This window comes from Capricornis sumatraensis, chromosome 21 (assembly GCF_032405125.1).
Source record: "Capricornis sumatraensis isolate serow.1 chromosome 21, serow.2, whole genome shotgun sequence".
Taxonomy (NCBI): Eukaryota; Metazoa; Chordata; class Mammalia; order Artiodactyla; family Bovidae; genus Capricornis; species Capricornis sumatraensis.
In genome coordinates, this window is record NC_091089.1 from 24529503 (window position 1) to 24555189 (window position 25687).

Consider the following 25687-nt stretch of genomic DNA (forward strand, 5'->3'; position numbering starts at 1 on the left):
CTGAGTCACTCAGGAAGCCCCTCTTTGGGGAGACCCCATGGCTTAATAGAAGGAGCTAATAAATACTCTGGTTACTGAGCACAGTTGTGCTGCTTACTGGTTTGTGTGTCTTGGGTCCCTTTATGATTCTCAGCAGCCTCATTTGGAAAATGGGCACAATTATGATTGTCCTTGCAGAATTCTTAGGGAAGTTAAATTATGTTGAGTATCTAGCAGGTGCTTCGCATCTAGTAGGTGCTCAGTAAAATGGTGCTTGTTATTCTGAGGAGTAATAACACACTAGAGTGTTTTTCCTGCTTTCCATGATCTGTGAGCACTACTTACTGTCTCCAATGTTGTCTCTAACATGGTCACCAAAAGTTGAATTTATTTCAGTGATACTTAACATTTTCTGTTTCACATCCTGAGAAAAATCCTGAATCATCTATGAATGGATCATTTATACGAAAGCTTCCTTCTCGTCAGTTTTCTTTACAGTGCTATGCTCTGTGGCACCTGGTCTTCAAATAGCTGAATTTATATTCTAAACACATTTTTTCCCCCTGTGTGACATTAGCATCGTCCATCTCAGGAGCTCCCTGGAGCATCAGAACTCAGAACAAATCTCGTTAGACACAGACCTCCATCTTTCCACCGCTTCGGCTAGGCAGCCTCTTCAGGTTGTCTCTGCCCAGAATGGCAGGGAAGTCTACAGCCTTGGTCTACTGTGCTCCAAAAGGGCAGGAAAGACTCACCGTGGTGAAGGTTGAAGAGGAAAACTGTGTTTGGGGGCAGGACTTTGACTGTCAAGGAAATGCCTGTAGCCAGGAGGCCTTCCGCCAGCGGTTCAGGCAGTTTGGCTACTCTGACTCCGCGGGGCCCCGGGAGGCGCTGGGCCGACTCCGTGAGCTTTGCTGTCAGTGGCTGAGGCCCGAGGTGCTCAGCAAGGAGCAGATCCTGGAGCTGCTGGTGCTGGAGCAGTTCCTGGCCATCCTGCCTGAGGAGCTGCAGGCCTTGTTCCGAGAGAACCGACCAGAGAGCGGAGAGGACGCCGTGGAGATGTTGGAGGAGCTGGAGAAGGAGCTCGATGAGCCAAAACAACAGGTAAGGAGGTGTTTTGTTGGCTTGTTTAACTGTTTGTAGGTTAATGAGAAAGCCATTCTGAGTGACTTGCCTGGGCTACCAGAGAATGATAAAGATTTTTGTCTTTTGGCTTATTATTAGTCTATTAGGATCAAGTCACTAGAGCTATTAGCCTTCTTGTTCTCTATCTAATCATTTGCTTGAGTTTCTGACTCTGGCTGGCCTGCCCTTTTATTCTAGAAGGGCAGGCCTCAGAATCATAGTGTTGTATGTCCTCAGAATCATAGTGTTGGTACTTGATTACTCCTAGGACACAGCTCATGGCCAGGGAATGACCTGGAAGGAAATGACATCTGTGGGAGCACTGAAGTCACTGAGTATCCAGCTCCAGCCCTTGGAAAAGCGAGGCAAGAATGAGACTCAGGAGTGCCAGGCTTTCTGTGAGAGAGGTGAGGGGCCACAGCCCATGTGGGCTTGAGGATGGAGGTGAAGGTGTGAATGTGTGGCATGGGGCATTTTCTTAATGACTGCTGCTTGTGACTGTCATTAAATGTTGTGGAAAAGCCCCCTTACCTAGAAATACTCTTCCTTTGGCTCTGCCTAGAATCTGAAATTCCAACATGGTTTCTAATTCTGGGTTAAAAATTACGGTCTCAGCACTTCCCAGGTGGTCCAGTGGTGAAGAATTCGTCTGCCAGTGCTGAGGACACGGGTTCCGTCCTTGGTCAGGGAAGATGCCACCTGCCTCAACTAAACCCGTCCGCCACAACTACTGCAGCCCGTGCTCCACCACATGAGACCCACGCCAGTAAGAAGCCTGTGCACTGCGACTAGAGAGTAGCTCCCTCTCACGGCAACTAGAGAAAGCCTACATACAACAGCGAAGACCCAGCATAATAAAAAACAATTAAAATTACTTTAAAAAAAACTAAAAAAGAAACTTAGAAAGAATTAAGGTCTCTAATAGAATTCTCTAATAATACCCATAATATTCAAAGACTAGTATTCTGGTTTTTTAATATTATGGTCCTACTGTCAAGGCAATCCCTAAGATGAAGACGAATAATGTATCAGTAAGAGAAATTACATGGTAGCTTTAACAGGGAAAGTTTAGCATTAAGAATTATTAACTATGACAGGGGATTAATTACTAATTAGTTTTTAAAATCCCCAGTAAGTATACAGAAATAACACATGTAGGGAGTCTCCAGGATTGAGGTAGAGCACCCCAGAAAGGAACCAGTCTGCAAGAGGGTGCCACATCCTCTCCCTCCCCTGGCAGAGGTGAGGTCCAGACCTTGTTGAAGAGGGCACAGCTGTGGCCCGCTGAGATGTTCCCAGAAGTGCTTGCTGGCAGGCTTGCTGGGACACTGCTCTTTGGGGTTTGAGGACAGCCATTCATGGGCTGGGGGAGAGTGTTGTGTTCTAGGGGGCAGAATTCAGTGAGAAGGCACCCTTTTGAGTGCCAGGAGACCCCCATGGGGAGGTGCCATGACACGGAACTTGCTGGAAAGCCACCCTGAGGGATGGTGCCCTGCACATTGCAGGGAAACAGAGAGAGCACATCAGAACCAGGAAGGGAAGCCCCTTCCTCCTCCAGTGTCTGTTTGGCCCCCTCTACTGTTAAAGCTCACATTGTGTCAGTCGGCCCGGGAGAAGTGTGTCACAGGCAGGGCATCGAAAGGTGGGTTTGAAGCTGACCAGGGGGCTTTGATTATGTTACTGGCAAAGGTGTCCCTATGGGCAGCACATACATCAGGCTTATTAACTTGTTTTCATAAATAAGTTTGTTACACCTACCTACTCTTCTGATTTCATCTTTACCAAACAATCTTATTAAGTTCCCATGAAACTTAGCTTTAATAAAAAAGTGCATTAGTCTAGTCTGGTCTGTGTGACAGTTACGTTACTCATTCATTCTTATTGTGGTTTTCCTGCTCAGTTTCATGAGCTTGGCTAATGAGAGTTGACCCCAAGAGGTAAATCTATTCATTGTATGATGATAAGGTTAGGTTTATGAGGCCACAAGGTCAAGGGCTAGCTCTCAGATTTTGGCAGTTCACCAAAGGAACTCATGCATCTATACATTGAAACCTCCTGAGAAACTCCCTTCCAGCTCCCCTGACACATCATTTGCCAAGTGAACCATCTTCTGCATCCAGTAGGAACTACATTCAAGTGGATTTTAATAATCATCTCCTCGAGTCCTCTGCCTTAAAGGAGGTAAATATCTAAATCAGTTAGAATAGATTATTTCTATTTTAAGGTCTTGAGGAATGAGACTGTCCTGTAATTTTTAAAGTCCTTCTTGGTTTTTTCATTCTGATATTTGTTGTGGGCTGAATTATGTCCCCCTGCCCCCAATTTCTGTGTTGAAACCTTAGCCTCCAGTACCTCAGAATATGACTGTGTTTGAGATAGAGCCTTTAAAGTAGTAAATAAGTTAACATGGGATTGTTAGGGTGATCTCTAATCCAATATGATGATGTCCTTAAAAGAGGTAATTGGGACATAACACAAATTGAGGGACAACCATATAAGGACACAGTGGAAAGAAAGCCACTGCAAGCCATGGAGAGGTAGACCTGGGGGGAAAAAAACCTGTCAACACATTGATTTTGGACTTCCAACCTCCAGAATTGTGAGAAAGTAAATTTCTATTGTTTAAGCCATCCAGTGTATGGTATTGTGTTATGGCAGGCAGACCAGCCAACTAAAACAAACTTAAACTTCTTCTCTGGGTCGATATAAACTGCTTCCAACTTTAATTCCATTTTATTTTATTTGTTCAGCAGAGTCCTCATAAAACACAACCTATTCTTGAAGGCAGTGAGTACACCTCCCTTTAACTTTAACCAAGTGTCTCACTGCCTCTGACTCTGTGTTCCATCTCTCTGGTCATTCCCCTGGACATGCTTCAGGTTCTCCACATTCATTTGAACTACAGGGACAAAAAAATAAAATACCCTAATGAAGATCTGATTAATTTATAAGGTAGATTCACACCCCTCTTATGTGTTGCAGTTTGCTCTTTCACAGTGGTATTACATTGTTGACTCAATCAACTTATAGCCACAATGATTCCATCTTCCAGCCTTCCTCATCCTCCGTTTATGCCTGGTCCCTAAGTATATGGCCTTGAATGGCCTTTACTGGATTCCCGATGAATCTCATTATGCTGATCTCTTTTTCAGTCATGAGGGTTTCACCTCCACTTCTGAAGGATTAATGTGGATCATTTCACATCTTTTACCTAGGTCCTGGGGTACATTGGAGAAATCCACTCTGCCAGGATTGTTAGAGTCATCACGTCATTTTTACAACCTTACACCCTTGTTATATAATATATAATATAATTTTCCTGTAGCTTCTTCACTAGCTTAATAGTATGTCTTGCAAGAAGAAAAATCTGAGTTGGAGATTTGAGTGCAGGTGGTTTGCTGAGAACATGCTCTTCAGGAGAACTCTGGATGGAATGAGAGAGGTAGGGTTAGGAAGGAGGTAGGGTTAGGAAGGGGCAAGATCAAGAAACCTAGCCTTGGCTTAATCCATGTGGTGGGGCTTTGGAGGGATCCCCCTGGAGCATAATTGTACTGCTGAGTTGTCCCTTCTTGAGTTGGGGTAGAGGGCGGTGAGGGTGGAGTAATTTCCTAGGCCGGGTGGCTTTCATCTGCCAGGGAAAGTCTCCAGAGAAAGGGACAGCTTAGGTCATTAGGAGCCAACAGTTGCAGCAGCTGAGGGAAGGAGGCACCATACTGGTGAAGGTGATTTGGTGGGCAATGGAGCATCATCTTTATAGTGTTCGGTTCAGTCACTCAGTCGTGTCCAACTCTTTGCGACCCCATGAATCGCAGCACACCAGGCCTCCCTGTTCATCACCATCTCCCAGAGTTCACTCAGAGTCGCGTCCATCGAGTCCGTGATGCCATCCAGCCATCTCATCCTCGGTCGTCCGCTTCTCCTCCTGCCACCGCCCCCCGCAATCCCTCCCAGCATCAGAGTCTTTTGCAATGAGTCAACTCTTTGCATGAGGTGGCCAAAGTACTGGAGTTTCAGCTTTAGCATCATTCCAAAGAACACCCAGGACTGATCTCCTTCAGAATGGACTGGTTGGATCTCGTTGCAGTCCATGGGACTCTCAAGAGTCTTCTCCAACACCACAGTTCAAAAGCATCAATTCTTAGGCATTCAGCCTTCTTCACAGTCCAACTCTCACATCCATACATGACCACAGGAACCCTGTGCAATTAAGGCTGAGTCCCTAGGTAAGAGGATTTTAGACCATACAGGGTATTGAAAAGATAGGGAAGTAGTGGGGTGGGGTGAAGGGATATTATATAGAAGAGCTTTTCTATAGGGAAATCTGTGGCTTATTTCCCTTCCAGAGTGCCTCCTATAATCTGTACTCTGCCCTCCAGCCTCTGGACTTTGGGCTTGATTGTGAATTATCATTCATTCCTGGGAGATATTAATTAGATTATTTGGCTTATTTTTGTACAAATATTTCTAAATATTCAAGTAGTCATTTGTTATTCTACTTTCAATCTTTCATTTCCATAAATTATTCTAGTTAACTGTTTATCATAATATTTTTATATAATAAACATATATAGTTGAAAGAATAAAAGTCTTGATATTTTTCCTGATCTATACATCTAAGGTCAGGACTTTTTACTGGTCTCATGATTTGAGTTCATGTAATTACAGAATTTGAAGAGGTATTTTCAGTTCAGTTCAGTTCAGTCACTCAGTTGTGTCCGACTCTTTGTGACCCCATGGACTTCAGCAAGCCAGGCCTCCCTGTCCATCACCAACTCCCGGAGTTCACTCAAACTCATGTCCATTGAGTCAGTGATGCCATCCAACCATCTCATCCTCTGTCGCCTTCTCCTTCCGCCTTCAGTCTTTCGCAGGACCAGGGTCTTTTCAAATGAGTCAACTCTTCGCATCAGGTGGCCAAAGTATTGGAGTTTCAGCTTCAACATCAGTCCTTCCAATGAATATTCAGGACTGATTTCCTTTAGGATGGAGTGGTTGGATCTACTTGCAGTCCAAGGGACTCTCAAGAGTCTTCTCCAAAACCACAGTTCAAAAGCATCAATTCTTTGGCACTCAGCTTTCTTTATAGTCCAACTCTCACATCCATACATGACTACTGGAAAAACCATAGTCTTGACTAGACGGATCTTTGTTGGCAAAGTAATGTCTCTGCTTTTTAATATGTTGTCTGGGTTGGTCATAACTTTCCTTCCAAGGAGTAAGAGATATTTTAAATCCTGTAAATTATGTAGCTGTTCTAATGTTCACAGCCCTAATTTTGTCCCTATAAAATTTTATTGCCACTTTATACTCTTTAATAATTTGATCTATTTACTACTTTCAGAAAATTTCTCATTCGGTTGTTAATTCTCTGACTTTAACCAAGTTGGTGCTTATTATTCTTCAGCCTTTTTTTTATATATTATGCTTTTATTTATAATTTTTCCCTTTTCAAACAAGCACAGGCTTGATTAAGTTTCTGTCTAAGATCCAAGAACAGTGTGAATTTGAGTGTTCCAGCCTAATCTAAGAGGCAGTGTCGTCCATCTGTGATTTCTGGTAAGGAGTGACGGAAAGAGGAGCTGGGTAGCCCTCTGCTTTGGTCAGGTAACCATTGTGTTTGAAGTATCATAAACTATAAGAATATCAGAAAAGGTATTTATTTTCCTATAAAAACATGCTTTTTTAAAAAATAAAACAAAAATGTTAAAAAAAAATTTTTTTCCCCTCAGTGCAATTATAGCCATGAGTTCAGTTCAGTTCAGTCGCTCAGTCGTGTCTGACTCTTTGCCACCACGTGAATCGCAGCACACCAGGCCTCCCTGTCCATCACCATCTCCTGGAGTTCACTCAAACTCACGTCCATCGAGTCGGTGATGCCATCCAGCCATCTCATCCTCTGTCGTCCCCTCTTCCTCCTGCTCCCAATCCCTCCCAGCATCAGAGTCTTTTCCAATGAGTCAACTCTTCACATGAAGTGGCCAAAGTATTGGAGTTTCAGCTTTAGCATCATTCCTTCCAAAGAACACCCAGGGCTGATCTCCTTTAGAATGGACTATGCTTCCTTCCAATAAGGAAGGCATACGACATGGAGGGAAAACTGTAAACCTTGATATGAAGCATCTTTGGTTGAATCCTAACTCTACCAATTATTTATTCTGTGACCTTACATCAGTGAACTTCCTTGGTGGTCAGTGATAAAGAACCTGCCTGCCAAGAAGGAGATCTGGGTTCCATCCTTGAGTTAGGAAGATCCTCTGGAGAAGGAAGTAGCAACCCACTCCAATAATCCCATGGACAGAGGAGCCTGGTGGGCTACAGTGCATGGGGTCTCAAAGAGTCAGACACAACTTAGCAACTAAACAACAGCAACAAGACATATCAATGATATAGCCTCTCTGAGACGTCATTTCCTGATCTGTAGAATGCATATAAGTTTAGAGGACTTTGAGGAGGTGGAAAGTAACTTAACAGTTTTTCAGATTTTCTCCATGCAAAATAATTCAAGTTACCTTAGCCATCATTTAGTAGCCTTCTGTTTTGAGTTACTAGAAATCTAGAAACGAGAGGGGCATATTGTGTGAGAGCTGAAGGTTTGGCACCAGGCAGTCATATCTGCCTCTCCTTTCCAACATTCTCTGACCATTTATCAATAAAAAAGTGAACATGGAAGACTCCCACCAGACCCTGAGTGAGTCAGGAATTCACAAGATTCCTTTTATTATGCTCTGCATATCATATTCTCTTTGTTTGTAATTATTTGATCAACTAAGAACTTGCCAGAATCTGCTGGTTACCTTTGCACCACCTGTGTGTGTGCGTGCTTAGTTGATTCAGTCATGTCTGACTCTTTGAGACTCTATGGACTGTGGCCCTCAGTCCATGGGATTCTTCAGGCATGAATACTGGAGTGGGTTGCCATGTCCTCCTCCAGGAGATCTTCCCAACCCGGATATCGAACACACGTCTCCTGCATTGGCTCATGGGTTCTTTACCACTAGCACCACCTGGGAAGCCCTTGTACCACCTACCTCTGTTCAGTTCTAAACCTTGAAGTGTTTTCTAATTGTATCTTCTCCTCTCCTGTTTTTCTAGAAGGACTAGATTCAAGATTCAGACATCTTTCTTTAGCCTAGTTGTTCCTATCTTCTCTTTTCCTTTCCCTCATTACCTAAAAACACACCTTCTCCTCTAACCCAGGACTGTCTCCCAGCATCCTGCTCTCACTGCTACTCCTGTTTACCACCATCTCCTTTAGCTAATGTCTTTCACTGTTCACTCTTCTTTCCCAGGCTGACTCATTCTAGTCTATATTACTCTCTGGGGACAGGCACCTCTCACTACCCCAAGTCACTTCTCTGTTTTTTTTTTTTTTTTTTTTACCATTTTCTTTTTTATTTAATAAATAAAACTGAAACCAAGTCACTTCTCTTAATTCTAGGTTTGGAAGCTAATTTTTAAGAGTTTTCCTTCCAATAGGTAAATACCTATTTCACTTGATTTCTTTTCTATTCTCACTATAGTAAGTTTTTTCTTCCAGCATGGGGAGCAAATGACACTTGCATTTTCTATTCACATTTTTAGATGGCAAGCTGGTGGCTGACAGAGTATTGACAGCAAAGCAAGAAATTATTGAATGTGTTGCATCAGCAACCACAATACCTCCAAGACGACTCCCTGGGGAAACTCCTTCAGGACAGATACTTGAAGAAGCTTTAGGAGGTCTGGACAATTTTGAGAAGCTGAAAGGAAGTGCTTCTGGGAACAAACTGAGTCAGTTCCCTTCCCAGGAAAAACATTTTAGCCTGGCAAGCTTCACCAAGAAAATCTCCACAGAAAAGAGTTTCCTGGAATATAATGAAAGTATAGGAAGTCTCAGCCTGAACTCAAATGCTATAACACAACCGAGAATTCTTGCTGGGGGTAAGCTCTATGAGTGCTTGGACTGCGGGAAAGCCTTTTGCCAGAGCTCAAAGCTGATTAGACATCAGAGAATTCATACTGGAGAGAGACCTTATGTATGTCAAGATTGTAGCAAAGCCTTTAGTCTGAGCTCAGACCTTGTTAGACATCGGAGAATTCATAGTGGTGAAAAACCCTATGGATGTTGTGAATGTGGAAAAGCCTTCAGGGGCAGCTCAGAGCTTATCCGGCATTGGAGAATTCACACTGGAGAGAAGCCTTATGGATGTGGTGAATGTGGGAGAGCTTTCAGCCGGAGCTCAGCCCTTATTCAGCATAAGAAAATTCACACTGGAGACAAAGGCTATGAATGTACTGAATGTGGTAAGGCTTTCGGTAGAAGCTCTATCCTTATTGAACATCAGCGAATTCACACTGGAGAGAAACCTTATGAATGTAATGCATGTGGAAAATCCTTCAATCAAAGCTCAGCCCTCACCCAGCATCAGAGGATCCACACTGGGGAAAAGCCTTATGAATGCAGTGAGTGTAGGAAGACCTTTAGGCATAGATCAGGCCTCATGCAGCATCAGAGAACTCACACCAGAGTGTAACTCTTTGGGTAAGAGTTGTACAATTGTGAAATGCTAGGAACTCACTTTGAGGGTGAGACTCCGCAGAAGGTAAAGGTTTTCTGAGAGCAGAATTCTTGTCCTTGCAGTGCAATGGACTGTTGGTAAGAGTAGATCCACAGAAGGATGTTTGTTGAAGTGTCGAATGGGTACCTTCGCAGTAAATCTGGGGTTAGGGAAGAGATCCTGAGAGAGCTCCTTATAAGATGGTCTAGGAGGCGATGCCTCCAATGGTAAGGATCCCCGCCCAGGCAAGTGCATTTGTATTTGGCAGGTGAAGGCACATGCCAAATTGTCCAGTTCTCCGAAATGTTCTGTTGTGAGGTTGTGAAATGCTGGATTATGCCCTGGATCACTTTAGTAGTATCTGGGGAATGGTGACTCATTCTCCTCCCATGTCAGTTCTCTCCTCAGCCCTGGCCTTCTTGCTGAGGTCTGCTTATTTACTGAGCGCCTGGTATGTGCCATTCATCAGGGGCAGACATGGCCATTGCATCTCGAGTTAAGGGCTAGTGAGTTTTATATATATATGCATGCATGCATGCTCAGTCGCTTCAGTTATATCTGACTCTTTGTGACCCCAAACTCCTCTGTCCATGAGATTCTCCAGGCAAGAATACTGGAGTGGGTTGCTGTTTCCTCCTCCAGAGGATCTTCCAGACCCAAAGATCTAACCTACATCTCTTGAGGCTTCTGCACTGCAGGTGGATTCTTTACCACTGAGCCACCAAGGAAGCCCTTACATGCATATGCATATTCAGAAATATATATACACATTCATATGTGAGTATATGTATATGTGTGTGTGTGCATGTATGATTCTGTTGAAATGCATGGATGGCAAGAGATATCTAACCTGGTCCATGAGTCACCAAAGGCTTCTTGGATGTGATGAAATCTCAGACATAAAAGGTGGGTAGAGGTTAGCCAGAACAAAGCAAGAAGGAAGAGAATGTTACATGCAGAGGTTATCGCATGCTCCATGGCATGAAGAGAGGATCTGGAACCATCCCTTCTTCTGACTTCTCTCTGGCAACAATTTGTTCTTGTGGCCGCTGGTTCAGAAGCCAGGAGAGGTGTTGGTTCCTCACTTCCTATTTAGTCACTGAGTTGGGTGGCCAATCCCAAACTCTTGAAGTACTCAGAGAATTAGTGTGATGGGAGACTTGGCTGTGATGCATGAAAAAGACATGTTTGTACATCTAGGAAGGAGTACATATTGGATGCTAGAGGGACAGTGCGGACTGGACTGTTTGTGTCTCATGACCCTGGGGCCCAGAAATGAGAAGCTGACAGGAACACGGAAGTAGGAGTTCTTCCCAGGCTCCACTATGTCTCATTCCCTGCTTGCCCTCCTCTTCATCAGACTCACAGATGCTAAGCTACTTGAGGTCAATGAGTATTTGTTGAATTACCCTCTCAGATTCCTCAAAACTCTACTTCACTAATTTTTGTCAGTTGTAATTAACTCACCAGTAATTGTTGAGGGCAGTTAATACCTAAGAGAAAGTCTGAGTCCTCTTCTAGAATACCCCAGTTTCCCTTCCTGATGCTGTCACTTCTGAAGCAGATATGGTGATCAAAGCTGTTGTGGGTAACAGGGGAAGTGGGATTGAGGGGACAGCCTTTGTGTCCAGAGGCTGTAGGATCACTAGTGAGGTCAATCAGATATCTAAAAAGATTTTTCAGATGGATAGAGCTGCCTTTTCCTGTAGGTGACAATCAAATGATTTCATGTTTTTAATACCATTGAATATCTTTTCCTGATTGTGAACTGTAAATGTTGATAGTATAGAAATGAGAACGTATAAATCACCCAGGATCCCATCATCCACAGAAACATTGTTAACATTTTAGAGTACTTTCTATTCATTTTTTTAACCCACCAACCCTAATATATATAATATACACACATATATATTTTTTCTTGGTAATAATCTTGTCTGTTGAATCATTCTTAGTAACTGATTTTTAACATTTATCCTTTTGAATATATACTTCAACTGTTCATTAAAAAATTTTTGGTAGTTGATTTACAATATTGTTAATTTCTGCTGTACAGCAGTAATTCAGTTATATATCTGTATATTCTTTAAAATACTCATTTCCATTATGATTTATCTCAGGACATTGAATGTAGTTCCCTGTACTATACAATAGGACCTTGTTGTTATACTTCAGCTATTTAGTATGAGAATGTAATGCAAGATGTCTTGTAATAAAATTTGAGTTTTAAGTTTTGCTTTGAAATTGATCACTCAGTAATAAGCACAATAAGACAAGTGGAGACATGTTGGGGGAACAGGGGAAGGCGCTGTGGAAGGCTGGGAGCTGGTGATCTCACCTTTGATTCCATGGCCAAAACATGTCTGAGACGCTAGCTAGTCCCTGGGGATGCAGTTCATCAGGTGAAGCCACAAAATTGAGGGGACATCTGGGGCTGCACTGTGGTTGAGACAACGTGGGAATCAGAGCAAGTCCCCTCTGAACACACATGCCCTGCATCCACCAGAATCAGGACGCTTCCCCACCCGCCTTGGGAGCGAGTCTGGGAGAATGCCACAGCTTTCCCCTCTCCTCTCAGCAGGTCCTTAATACAATCACATGTGAAGGAAAACCCCATGACCCTCTAGATCTGCCATCATTCATGCCTGCCAAGGAGACAGCTGTGAATGATAAAGTTACTGAGCAGCAGTGTCTGGTTCTGGCCAATCAGAAAGCAGGGGGTGGGTCTGGCTACTCACCCTCCCTCTTGACTTTGCAGAAATGCTCTCCAGATGAGTTCCTTCTGTACGGAAATGACTGGCAAGTCTCCCTGCTCTGAGGATTCACTTCAAGGGGTAAAAGAAGCAAAGCTTAACTCACAGGGGAGTTAAGACCAAGGTCAGATGTTTAAATTTCTAATTCTCTCATCTAGACAGTGTTAACTAGCCTGTGGACATGAGGGAGAGGTAGAAAATGTATTAAGCACTGTGCCTACATTCCACATCTTTTAAAATCCAAGAATTTGTGCAGGATCTGTTTAGGGTAAACAGTGGACTGCCTCTCCACCCCAAGAAATGAGGGCTCTGAGCAGAAAAGAAACAGATGGGTTACTTTTCCTCCAGCAATTCTGATGAAGGAAAAAGCAATTACCTTTGGCATCTACCTTATTTAGTGCCCATCCCCCACCATTTCATAAACATAAGACTGTTGAAGCTTTAACTCTTAAAGAGATCACCTACTTCAGCTCCTTTGGACTAAGGGTCCAGAGTTATGAGGTGACTTGCCGGTGGTGCAGAATTCATGGAAAAGCACCAATGAGAACAGAAGTCTTCATGTCAAGGCTACTGTTCTTCACAGAAATTTACAATTTGCAGACTTTTTTATACACTAGTGAGGTGAACACATCTGCCATTGTCATTTACCAGTGAGGAAGTCACAGATAGTTAATGAGTTAACTAACCTCCTGGGACTCAGAATGTACAAAGATGCTATAGAAAGCACGTGCTTTTCTTGGTGTTTTTCAACTATCCTAGGCTTCCATTCCCTTTTAAACCTTTTTTTCCTCTAACTTTAGAAGTTTGAGATATTTATTGTAGGAAATGTTGGAAGACACAAGCACAAGAAAAAATTAAATCACCTATAATCTTATTACTCAGATGTAACCAGTATGGCAAATCAGTCTATATGTATTTCCAGTATTTTTAATGCATAAATGTACTTTTTTAAATGAATCATATTGTACACAGTCTTGTGTTTTTACTTAAGATATGCTTTGTCATTTATTATTAACCAGCATCATTTTTTTTTTTAACAACTCTGTATACATTCATGATGGTTTCTGAAGCATACATTTCCAGGTAGAATTTTAACAAAAGGCAACGTTTAAGGCTTTTGGTATTGATTGCCAGACAGCGTCTATTCACACCTCACCAGCAGCATCAGAGTCCCAATTTCCCTGAATCTTTAAGTTTTATGACAGGGAAAAAAGTGCCACCTCAACTCTTGCTTTAATATACATCTTTAATTCTAGCAAGGCTAACATTTATTGTCCATTGGCATTGATACTTTTGTGACTTGCCTATTTCAGTACTATTTCTTCTACCGGGACCTTTTCATGGGGAGACGGTACAGAGAAGTGGCTCCATGGACATGTTCTGGATTCCTACTGCCTAGGTTTCCAGTCTGACCTCACCACTCTGTAGCTACATGATCTTGAATAAGCCATGACCCTAAGCCTTCATTCATCTCATCTGTAAAATATGGGCTGTCTGAAAAGTAACACATCTATACAAAGCCTTTGCACGTACCTATTATGTTTCTTACCAATATACGTTAAGAACCCTATGAAGAGTATCTGCCTTTTGTAATATATGTTGTAGCAATTCCTACTTAGCATTTGTTCTACCAGTTTCAGTTTGATGGGGTCTGCCTCTGTGAAGAGGAACAGGAGTTGAATCGCTTTATCATGCTATTCTGTTACATGGAACTGATCCTTTTTTACATTCTTTCCAAGCCTGGGCTGTAGCCCTCCCACCATTCTTATTGGTTAGTACAAGCTCACGCCCCAGTAGGAGCATTACTTCCCTATTTATCCTCATGAAAACCCTCCTTTTTCCTATGTACAGGACATGAGATTCCCAAAGGTTTGTATCTTTGGTTAAGGTGTGTGATGTGCTAAGTCACATCAGTTGTGTCCGCTCCGTGACCCTATGGACTGTAGCCCACCAGGCTCCTGTCCATGGGATGCTCCAGGCAATACTGGAGTGGGTTGTCATTCCCTCCTCCAGGGGATCTTCCCGACCCAGGGACTGAACCTGCATCTCTTGTCTCCTGCACTAGCAGGCAGGTTCCCTACCACTAGTGCCACCTGGGAAGGTGTGTTATACCTCTAAGCAACATGTCTTCCTGTTGCTAACTCTACCCTTCTGCATTGCGCTGAGAAGCACCTGTCTGAGGAGACATTTCCTGCTGGGTCCCTCAAGAGGGCAGTCTCTGGATGGACCATGACTGGTACTGTTACTTCCCTTTAGCATGGTCTTTGACAAACTTCCCAAGACTTTGAGATACTTCTGATAAAAAGACAGAACTGAACACATGTGAGGTGCTTGGAGAAGAGAGAGAGACCCTCAATGGACAAATATTTCTTAGCACCTGAGGCGGGCGTGCACACTATTGTGGAGGCACAGCCCGAGACAACAGGGCAGCATGGCACCTTCTGGCCCAGAGCCTTGGGAGCTAGAAGCTGAGGTCTGACCAGAGCACCAAAGGAGTCCTTACACCTGCAAGGGAGAGCTGAAACTCAGGACTCTGCTAGACTGGGCTCTTTCTGGCCCCCCGATGGACAAGGAAATGACCTATTAACCCTTACCCCAGGATCACACAAACCAAGACAAAGCTCCTTACCGCCCTGTGTTCCAAAGACTCCAGGTTTTATTGACAAACTTTTCCACTGGTTCATGTTTTAACTGCAGGCACTGTAGTAAACAAGACTGGCTACATCCATGTTTCTTTTATAGTCAGGAATCTACTTCAGAAGGAACTCAACAGCCATGCTTTACTTAACACAGCCTTTTCCTTTTCTCAGATGTGCCAGACTTTCTTCCTGGTGGCCTACCTCCCTGGCTAACTCCCACTTATCCTTCAGGTAATTTTTTTCAGAGGCCTTCCCTGATCCAAGGTTGGGTCAGGTACTCCTTAACATCACACAAGCACTGATGGAACCAGTATCACTGCCTATATGCCTTGTCCATGAAACTGCAGAGACAGGCTTACTGTCTACTGTACCCCTTGTGCCTGATAGCAGCCACTCAAAAAATAACTGCTGGGATAACTTAATTTGTATTTTCTCTTCACTGTCTCACTTCCGGCCTGCCCTGGGCTCAATAAGTCACTGATGAAACTGTTCCCCATGACTTGCTGCCCTGCCACTGGTCTTAACTGGTCAGTAAAACCTTTTGCATTCCTGAGAAAATGTCCCTCATACTCTCCATGCCACCCCCCAAATCTGGCCCATGGATCATTAGATGCATTGACAAGAGTTTGGATTGCTGTGCCCTCTTTAAGTCTCGTGGAAAATGAGATTTAAATGTTATAATCCCATTTTCCACATTTCCTGAGGATTCCTAATGGCAAGAGAAAAGCTGGAAGCAACAGTTCTTCTGCCTGCTGTTCTGATTAGTCACAGGAAAAGCTTTCAGGGGACAATGTGCATGAGCACTGGGAAGTGCTGTGTAGTCAGATGACTTGAGACCTGGTACTTCATAACCACCTCCGTGGAGTTTTACTCCAAAGTAAATGAAACCCTTCTGACAAACAAAGATAGAAGCCTGACTGAAATATTTACAGTATTCAATGTATTAACAAGTCACTTTACAATGTGGACTCTCTGATGGCGCGTGAGGACTGATCTGTGCCTGAAGGCCTTGCCGCACTCACTACATATGTAAGCCTCTTCCCCGGAATGGATTCTCTGATGCTGCACAAGGGCTGAGCTCCTTTTGAAGGTTTTGCCACATTCGTTACACTGATAAGGTTCCTCTCCACTGTGAATTCTTTGATGTCTGATGAGGTTTGAGCTCAGGCTGAAGGCTTTTCCACACTCATTACACTCATAGGGTTTCTCTCCACTATGTATTCTCTGATGGGTTATCAGCTCTGAGCTCTGCCTGAAAGCTTTTCCACACTCGTTACATTCATAAGGTCTTTCTCCTGTATGAATTCGCTGGTGTCTGATAAGCTTTGAGCTTTGGCTAAAGGTTTTCCCACACTCATTACACTCGTAGGGTTTCTCACCAGTGTGAATTCTTTGATGGATAATGAGATAGGAACTCTGACTGAATGCTTTGCCACACTCGTTACATTTACAAGCTTTCTCACCGGTGTGGATTTTCCGATGTCTAATGAGGGCTGAGCTCTGGTTGAAGGCCTTCCCGCATTCGCTACATTCATAAGCTTTCTCACCGCTATGGATTCTCTGATGAATAATAAGATAGGACCTCAAACTAAAGGCCTTCCCACACTGGTTACATTTGTAGGGCTTTTCTCCAGTATGGATTCTCTGGTGTTGTGTTAGAGAAGAATGCTGTTTGAAGCTGTGCCCGCAGATGTCACACCTGTAAGGTCTCTCTTCTTTAGGAAATCTCTGATACGTTACAGAGTTTGTGCTTAGAATCAGGTTTCTCTGGGGCTCGGGGTGGTCTCTGTTTCCTAGCGATTTGTGTGTGAAGATTACTGGACTAAAACTGGCCCCCTGGGAAGGGGATCTTCTCAATGTCTCCCCTGGAGCACTCCCTTGCTGCCACTCTAAACTGCTTGTGTGTTCACTGAATCCTCCAAATGAAGGCTCCTGGGAAAGTCTCTGTGATTTCTCTCCTGAAATGTCCTTTGTTGCCAATTCATTATTCTCACAACCTGAAATGGTAATAACAAAAAATAAGGTTTTATTTCTCCAGTCACTTTCAATACTCCCTTTCTACGTTAGAGAAAATAGATGCTCCTGCCCACAAGATATAGCTGTCTGCATGCACCTTTTCTTTACTGGTCAAAACAGGGTCCCTCCTCCATTCTAATACTAAGGCCTACATCCACAGTTTGAAATCTATCCTTTCCTGCCTCCTCTGAGACTTCAATAAATCAATTATCCACTATTTCATGCCTACTGTTTTGATCTTTCTCCGCTGACTCCTGACCACTTAAATAAATTCAAGTCTCTCTCATCTTTTAAAATCAAGCTCCCTCATGCAACCTCACTCCCACTCAGAGTAAAGCTTCTTCAAACAACAGTCTGTACTGGTCTGCATTCTGTAATCTGATGTCTGCCTTACCTATGCACCCTCCACCCTGCCCTTGTCAAAATCACCAACTCCATAGCTGCTAAATCCAACGGCTACTTTCTGGATCTTCCTTAGCTGGCCTTTCTGTAGCATTGATACTGCGGACTACACCTTTCTTCCAGAGACACTCTCTTTTAAACACATTAGCCTGATCTCTATGGCTGTTCCTTCTCAGATTCAAGGTCAGTCACTTGAACACGAGTTCCTCAGAGTTCTGTCCTGAGCTCTCACATGTCTTCAGTCCACCAACTACCTCCTCATCGTCAGTCACTACTTAGGCTACATATTAATGTCTCCCCAGATCGCCAATTCTAACCCAGTTCTCTTAAGCTCCAGACTCTCATATCCAATGTGAGTTGGCCATGTTACTTATAAATAATTCATAAACACCAAAATGTCCCAAACTAAACTATATCATCAGATGTATTTTTTCAGCTGTGATGTTCCCCACCTCTCACCCTATCGTCATTTATTCCCTGTGGCCACTTGGATACAACTGTCTCTAACCAGACTCTGCACTGCCCTTCTCAAATCCATTCTCCTCTCTGCAACTGAGTCTTAAAACACAGGTCTGATCATGTCACTCCCTTATCTAAAACCCTTCAGCTGAACCCCACTGCACTGTATAAACCAGTTAGGATGACAGACACATTTTCACAACTGTGTGCCAATTTCCCCTCTAGTTTCTCTCTCTTCGCTAGGAATTCTCTCTTCAAGTTAAATCAAATTACCTGAAATTTCCAGAATGGGTTGTCTTCTCTCATCTTTAGGACTTTGTGGCCCTTGCTTATGTGACATTATAATGTGGGAAATATATATTTGGCCTCAACCCCAGTTCCTGGCACAGAGCTTTTAAAACCCCTGCAGTTTGGTCTGTGGTGGAGAAGAGAGGATACTGGAGCTTATACTAATGAGTTGACTCTTAGAGGGCATGGAGGGCTGGTTCCCAAAGGTTTTCCAGTTTGACCAGAGGGTCAGAACTTTCAGTCCCACCCTGAACACCAGAGAGAGGGGCTGGAGACTGAGTTAATTAATCCCCAATGGCCAATGACGTAATTAATCACGCCTAACAAAACCTCCATAACACATTAAATAAAGGGGTTCAGAGAGCTTCAGGGACAGTGGCACATCCCGAACTCCAGGAAGAGAAGCACCTGTGCTCAGGCCCCTTCTGGACCTTGCCCTGTGCGCCTCTTCATCTGGCTGGTCATCGGTATCCTTACAATGAACAGGAAATGGTGAAGGTGTTTCCTGAGTTCTGGGAGCCACTACAGCAAATTATGAAACCTCAGGATGCAGTTGTGGAATCTCCAATCTGCAGCCAACCTGGACAGAAGTGTGGGTAGTCTGGGGATTCACACATGTGAGAAGTGAGACTAGTATCTGACGGAGGGCAGGGGAGGGCTCAGTTTCTTGGGGCTGAAACCTTAAGCTGTGGGGTCTGCACTGGTTCTGGGTAGTTAGTGTCAGAAGAGCTTAACAGGAGGGAAGACCCCACATATCCGGTATCATAAGTGTTGTGAGCAGAGAAACAGTTTTTCCCTTTAGTGTGGAAGCTCCTCCTCCCACTTATTTACCCAGCTTACCTCTACTCACGGTTCATGTCTTAGCTGAGATGTCTCTCCTTCCAGGAAGTACTCCTTGAACCTCTAAAGTTGACTTGGGTGCCTTTATATGTAGTAGGACCCAGTATCTACTTTTATTCTATAATTTACTACCTGGCACTGTATTATAATTGCCTTTGTGCTTGCCAACTACCCCATCTAGACCCAAACATTCCTTGAAAATAGAGAACCACTGCTCACCACAATACAACATGTGATGGCACCCCACTCCAGTACTCTTGCCTGGAAAATCCCATGGATAGAGGAACCTGATAGGCTGCATGCAGTCCATGGGGTCGCTAGGAGTCAGACACGACTGAGCGACTTCACTTTCACTTTTCACTTTCATGCATTGGAGGAGGAAATGGCAACCCACTCCAGTGTTCTTGCCTGGACAATCCCAGGGACAGCGGAGCCTGGTGGGCTGCCTTCTATGCAGTCCCATAGAGTCGGACATGACTGAAGCGACTTAGCAGCAGCAATGAAGGAATAAATGAATAAAGGACAGGCAAACTGACACAGGGAGGGCTAACTGTAATTCACCAGGACCGCTGAATACAAAGCTGCAAAAGTGAGCACCTCCTCTCTAGAATAAAGATGAGGTTCTCATGGAGTGTGCTGTAAAATGTAGCTAATTCCCTATCCTCGAGACCAGAGGCCTGATAAGTTTCCAGATGAGTTTCTATTTCTTACCACTCTTGGGGGAAAGGCAAGGTTCCCAGGGTTTCAGCTGTTTCTTTAAAGGCTGGCGCTGAATATGTGTAAACTCCTGGGCTGCTCCAAGACAGGTCAAATCCTTCCAAGGCATTGTTGGTCCCTGTGGACTAGCTGGGACCTAAAATCAGTAAAATATGGTTAGCTCTGTGAGAAAACCCCTAGGGAAAATGCTTAGTAAAAATCTCTCAGGGGTTAACAAAGACATCTCCTGGGATGAGGGATAGGGACAAAAGAACTACGAAGGACAGAGACGGGTATGGCCCTAGTAGTCACTTCAGGGTTATGGTTCAGTGGAGATAAATTCTCATCCCATTCTTATGATGATGCCACATGCTCGAGTTTGTACATTCCTTTCCCCACAACATATCACATCTCCCTGTTCCCACCTGCTGCCCGGGATCATCGAATTCCCTCTCCAGATCCTCCAAAAGAGTCACGGCTTCCTCGCCATTCTTTGGACTATGCTGCTGAACCCAGATCTGCAGCTCCTCCGGCAGGATACTCAGGAACTGCTCCAGCACCAGCAGCTCCAGGATCTGCTCCTTTGTGTGCAACTCAGGCCTGAGCCACTGATAGCAAAGCTCCTGGAGTCGGCCCAGCGCTTCCCGGGGCCCTGGTGTCTCCTGGTAGCAGAACTTTCTGAACTGCTGGCGAAACAATTCTTGGCAGGATCGGGTACTCCTGTTCTGCTTAACTTTCTGACCCCAAGAACAGCTTTCTTCTACTTTCACCAGTATTAGCTCTTGTTCCTGAGAATTCTGAGGTACTGGGGTTGAAACTGCTCTGGATTCCAGAGCCATTCTGGGTTGAAACAGCTTAGCGTGAAGCTCACTAAAACTGCGGCCTGTATTTCAGTTTGTTTGGTTAATCTCTTCTTTCCTGAAGGATATAAAAGCACTGTTAAAATTACAGTGATGAAACAAAATCTCTAAGAACTTGTAATAATAAAGATCAGTCACTGGAATAACATATGCAGTGGGATCAGGGTGGAGACCGTAACTAATAAACAAGGGACAAAACTAACAATCACTCACCTCATTCAATGTCTCTCATTCTATAGGATTCCTACCACGTTTATACTATGAGGAATTATTTTAGAGGCAAAAGAAAGCAGCATTGACTTGAATTACATATTGGGACATTTCCTCTTCAATTCTCTTTCAATCTTGATTGCATCAGGGAGAACAGCCTGTCTTTAACATCATCTGTAAAACCTGCAAAATTCTCTTTAAAATATAGGCTTCAGATTTCCATGGGTAACCGTATCTAGCTAGGATTTGATACGCTTTTTAAAAATTTATTTTTAGTTATCTTTTACTTATGGCAAATTATGGAGAAGGCAATGGCATCCCACTCCAGTACTCTTGCCTGGAAAATCCCATGGACGGAGGAGCCTGGTGGGCTGCAGTCCATGGGGTCGCTAAGAGTCGGACACGACTGAGCGACTTCACTTTCATTTTTCATTTTCATGCATTGGAGAAGGAAATGGCAACCCACTCCAGTGTTCTTGCCTGGAGAATCCCATGGACAGAGGAGCCTGGTGGCCTGTCGTCTATGGGGTCGCACAGAGTCGGACACGACTGAAGCGACTTAGCAGTAGCAGCAGCATGGCAAATTATGGTGCTTTTCATCTAAGGCAGTAATAAAACATTTTTAAAAATTCATATTAAACATGAGTTGATTTTAATGAAAACATCGTTGGACATTTGCCATTTGATCAAATTTATTATCTCATGCACTTCCTCAACAAACACTGAGGCACTTATTATGGGCTCTGTCCTGGGCCAGGTATTGGGATACAAAGGTTTTTACTCCTGAGTAAGAGTCTACCCAGGAATTAACTAAGAAGTATTTGTTAAATGCTTATCACGTGCTCAAAAACACGTCAGATATTATGAGACACAAAAGCAAAAACGTTAATCTAAACTCTCAAAATGCTTAGAACTCATAGGGGAGTAAACATTTTAAAAAGTGAAATATGGCAACTAATACTTTGTGTTTTAAATTTCATAATGTAGATCGATCATGATCTGATTACTGGATGAGAGAATTTCGATGGAAGGGTATGCCCTTGAATTAGTTAGGACAGATCAGTACAATTTAACCCTAACCTAACCTACAGTTAACTTTAGAGAACAGACTATTTATTTAGCCTACAAATCTGTAGTTTATTTACCAGCCCCGTCGCACTAGTCTATTTTTATACCTCGCTTAAATCGCAGCATCTTAAAAGTCACCGTGGAGGGGGAACAATTGCTCTTTCTGCCGAAAGCAGAGGCTAGATTGCTGGCCTCCCCTGCGTCCCCAGGACACTCGGCGATGCCGCCCCAAAATGCCGAGACCCAGGGATGGGCAGGCGGAGCACCGGCGATCCTCCACCCCGCGCCTGCCGCCGGGGCCGAGTGCCCTCCACGCCCTCCCTCCGCCTCGGGTCCCAAGTCCCTCACCGCGAAGCCCGGGAGCGGTCAGGGCGCGAGCCGCGGACCTGCAGCAGAGAGCCACAAAGACCGGAAGTACCCGCCCGCGGCCTTCCGCTCGCCGGCTCTCCCGAGCCTCCGTCCGCCCCGCCCTGTGCTCACAGGCAGCCAATCAGCGCGTGGATCTGGTCCTCCCACCGCCTTTCCGTGGTGGCCTCGGGACCCGAGGACCATCGACGCCCGGTCAAGGATGCTCTAGGGGCGGGGGTCGCCGTGGGAAGTCGGCACCGCTCACCGCCTCGGTCATCTCCGTACTTGATGTCTTGTCACTCCCGAGTTATCTCACTTCCAGTTTTTCAGAAAATAATTCGAATTTTCCTGTAATTCCTGTGCATTTCCAGTACTGCCGACAGAAGTGAACGTGTGAATGAACCGAGCTGAACAAAAAGTAACAACCATTTATAGTGCTCTTCCCTGTGCGTATCGTGGAGCCTTACAACTGCTTTGTGCGGTAGCTGTTTCTGCCCACATTACAGCCGCAGACTCTCCCCTAAGTCAGGGAACTGGCGGCCAGAGATGCCGAAGTCGCCGTATTTCCAGGACAGGGCTCCCCGACTTGGCGCCTCTAATAAGGAACTTCTTCCGTTTTTCACTGGCTTTAAGTCTTAGTGTTTAAGTTTTTCTTTGGCCATGCAGTAGATTAAAAAATGATGCCTCTTTGTTGATGTTTGGTAGAAACCAGCACAACACTGTAAAGCAATTATCCTTCAATTAAAAAGAAATTTTAAAAAAGATACCTCATGTTGTTTTCATTTGCATTTCTTTTAAATTAGTGAGCTTGAGTTAATGTATTTTCCTCATATGTGTACTGACCATTTGTGGTTCTTCAAAGAAATGGCTTTTCCCGTTTTTAAAACTGAGGTGTTGCTATTTTTCTTTTGTATTTGTGAGAGAAGGATATCAACTCATTTGTCACAATTATTTCCCCTTTTATTTGTATTTAATTGTTTTGTAAATGTTAGTACAAGGTGATACATGGAAAGAAACAACTCTTGTGAGCTAAGACAAAACACATATTTGAAGAAAAAATACTCATTAGCTTTCAGAGTGGCTCGCTAAATAACTCCTAATCATAGTGCACAGACTAGAACAATTTTACAAAGCAAGAGAACAAATAATACAACTTTATACTTCAGCTGTTGCTGCCTAACAAACTACTCCAATACTTAGTGACTGAAATAGCAAGTGTTTTATTGCTCACAATTCTGTGGTCGGGACTGCAGACAGGGCTTAGCGGAGGTGCTTTATGAGGTGTCAGTCCACTTAGCTTAATTGGGACTGGAAGGCCCAGGATGATGTCACTCGCCTTGTTGTGGTCTTGGTGCTGCTGCCTTTTGGCTGGAGTCAATTGAGTCTCCTCCATAAAGTTTCCTCCTAGTGGCCTGTCGTTTGGGGGTTAGCCTAGACTTTCTTACCTGGTTGTAGGGAAAGAGCAGATTAGCCAAGATGGCAGTGATCAGGCTCTCTCGGCACACGTTTTGTAAATAACAACTTTGCACGTTTATGTAACAGCTGAAATTGTTTGTAGCACTGCACGTGTGCATCATGCCTATATAAGCACCACCTGAAACGCCCTTGGCGTGCATTACGGCTGTGTCCGCTGGGTTAACCATGAGCGAAGGCAACATGTCTGCTGCTGCCTTGTTGCTGTGCCAATCAGGAGAGAATAAGCTTATCTGCAGTTCTTACGACGCATCAAATCTTCTTCCAGGTTCCCCGCTCGTGCCTTGCCTACCGTATGTTCAGCGAACAGAGAGACAGGGGTCCTGGTTTCCAACAGTGTGAACGAAGATGGTAAGATGCTTGCTCTCTTAAAACTTAGGTCTGTAACTGACATTATATTACTTATGTATTCTGTTGGCAGGACTAGACTCATGGGAAGGCTCTTGAAATAGACTCTGCATTTTAAGAGGAAGAGTAGCTTGAACCTAGGAGAAAATATAGGCAGTTATCATTGCATTGTTATGCATACCTGAGAAGCCTACTATTTAGGAGGACAACTATTGAGAGAGAAGAAATACTCTTAGTTGCAGTGATAGAAAACCTTACTAAATATCCTTAATGTTTAAGCCTTTTTATTACCTAACATAGCTAGGTATATGGAGGTCAGGTCATCCACAGGGTTGGTTAATTCAGTGGCTTGACAACATTGTCAAGGACCCAGGTCCCTTTCTTCTTTTTACTCCTCCATGTTTAAGCGTGTTGGCATGCTCTCCAGTCTGGCTTCCCTTTTGGTCCTAAAGTGGTCTCTGTTCCAGATTATAGATGACATCCAGGGGCAGGAAAAGGGGTCACCCTTATATTTTCTCTTTTTAAGACTAAGGAAAACCTTGCCCCCCACCAGCAGATTTTCGCTCCTATTCAGTTCAGTTCAGTCACTCAGTCGTGTCCGACTCTTTGCGACCCCATGAATCACAGCACACCAGGCCTCCCTGTCCATCAACAACTCCCGGAGTTCACTCAGACTCATGTCCATAGAGTCAGTGATGCCATCCAGCCATCTCATCCTAGGTCGTCCCCTTCTCCTCCTGCCCCCAATCTCTCCCAGCATCAGAGTCTTTTCCAATTTGTCAGCTCTTCGCATGAGGAGGCCAAAGTACTGGAGTCTCAGCTGTAGCATCATTCCTTCATAATCTCTCTGATTTTTGTTCTCTTAGATCCTAGAGTCTATTGGGAATGTCAGCTGGAGGCCTGGCTGAGTAACTTGAATGAATAATTTAAATAATAAAAGCTTTTCTATCCCTTGTCACAAAAGCATTGAGTTCATTAAAAGAAAAAATAAATCAGAAATTATAAACCGTAGTCCAGTGAACTCATGTTGGAGAAGGGAAATCCTTAGCTGTGCAGGGGCCTGATGTTCATATTAAGTAAAATAATTTAGAATAGAAAAAACCAAAAATGGTGGCATTGGTGGTTTGGTGGTGGTGAAGATGACCAAGTGGTTTTACCTTTAAATGGGAAATTGAGCTACTTAAACACAGAAAAGCAATTATGACCAGATTGAGTTTCCTTTGGTTTCGGGCTTCTGTTTGTATTGTCTGGTTGGTTAGTTGCCAAGCCTAATAGATCGACAAATCCCTTCAAAATTGCCCTTTGAAAGGGAAATAATGGCAGCTGAATCAGTTTTCTCTTTCTCTAGGACAGTATGATCAAACCCAGGAATATTTTCTTTTTGTTGATGGCTTCTTCTAAGAGGACATATTTATCCTTGAAAATAGTTCTGCTGTTCTTATGTCAGGGGATACCAAAAAGTACTTGTCAGTGGTCTGAACTGGAGCTCGATTTAACACAGCTGGTGGCCTGTCTCCCTTTAGGGTCAGGGCAGAAGCAGGGACTCTGTTCTGTTTAGTTTGTTTTTCAGTGAAATTAAAGAAAACTAGGGTTATGACTCATGTACAAATGTTATTTACTTCTGTTAAAAAAAAACCCCACCCATA

General features: G+C 43.9%; 2 protein-coding genes across 2 annotated transcripts in view; one reads left to right on the forward strand and one right to left on the reverse strand.

Annotated features, from left to right (window-relative positions):
• Positions 1-20238, reverse strand: part of LOC138097509 (zinc finger protein 271) — a 47918-nt gene extending 27680 nt beyond the window's left edge. Inside the window, exons 1-3 of the mRNA XM_068993697.1 lie at positions 20160-20238; positions 19750-19891; positions 15989-17030 (exon numbers count right to left, since the gene is read on the reverse strand). Coding sequence (XP_068849798.1) covers positions 15989-17030; positions 19750-19864 — 1157 coding nt within the window. The 5' untranslated portion in view covers positions 19865-19891; positions 20160-20238. The remainder of the gene's footprint in view (positions 1-15988; positions 17031-19749; positions 19892-20159) is intronic.
• On the forward strand, positions 530-9617 carry ZSCAN30 (zinc finger and SCAN domain containing 30). Its single transcript, XM_068993700.1, has 3 exons — positions 530-1083; positions 1373-1511; positions 8686-9617. The coding sequence occupies exons 1-3, from the start codon at positions 676-678 to the stop codon at positions 9615-9617; spliced, it is 1479 nt and encodes a 492-aa protein (XP_068849801.1). The 5' UTR covers positions 530-675.
• Positions 20239-25687: the final 5449 nt, after the last annotated feature.

Coding starts and splice junctions, on each gene's coding strand:
- ZSCAN30 (XM_068993700.1), top strand. CDS start 676: ATGGCAGGGAAGTCTACAGCCTTGGTCTACTGTGCTCCAAAAGGGCAG. Junction 1,084..1,372: donor TCGATGAGCCAAAACAACAG/GTAAGGAGGTGT, acceptor GATTACTCCTAG/GACACAGCTCATGGCCAGGG. Junction 1,512..8,685: donor CCAGGCTTTCTGTGAGAGAG/GTGAGGGGCCAC, acceptor TCACATTTTTAG/ATGGCAAGCTGGTGGCTGAC.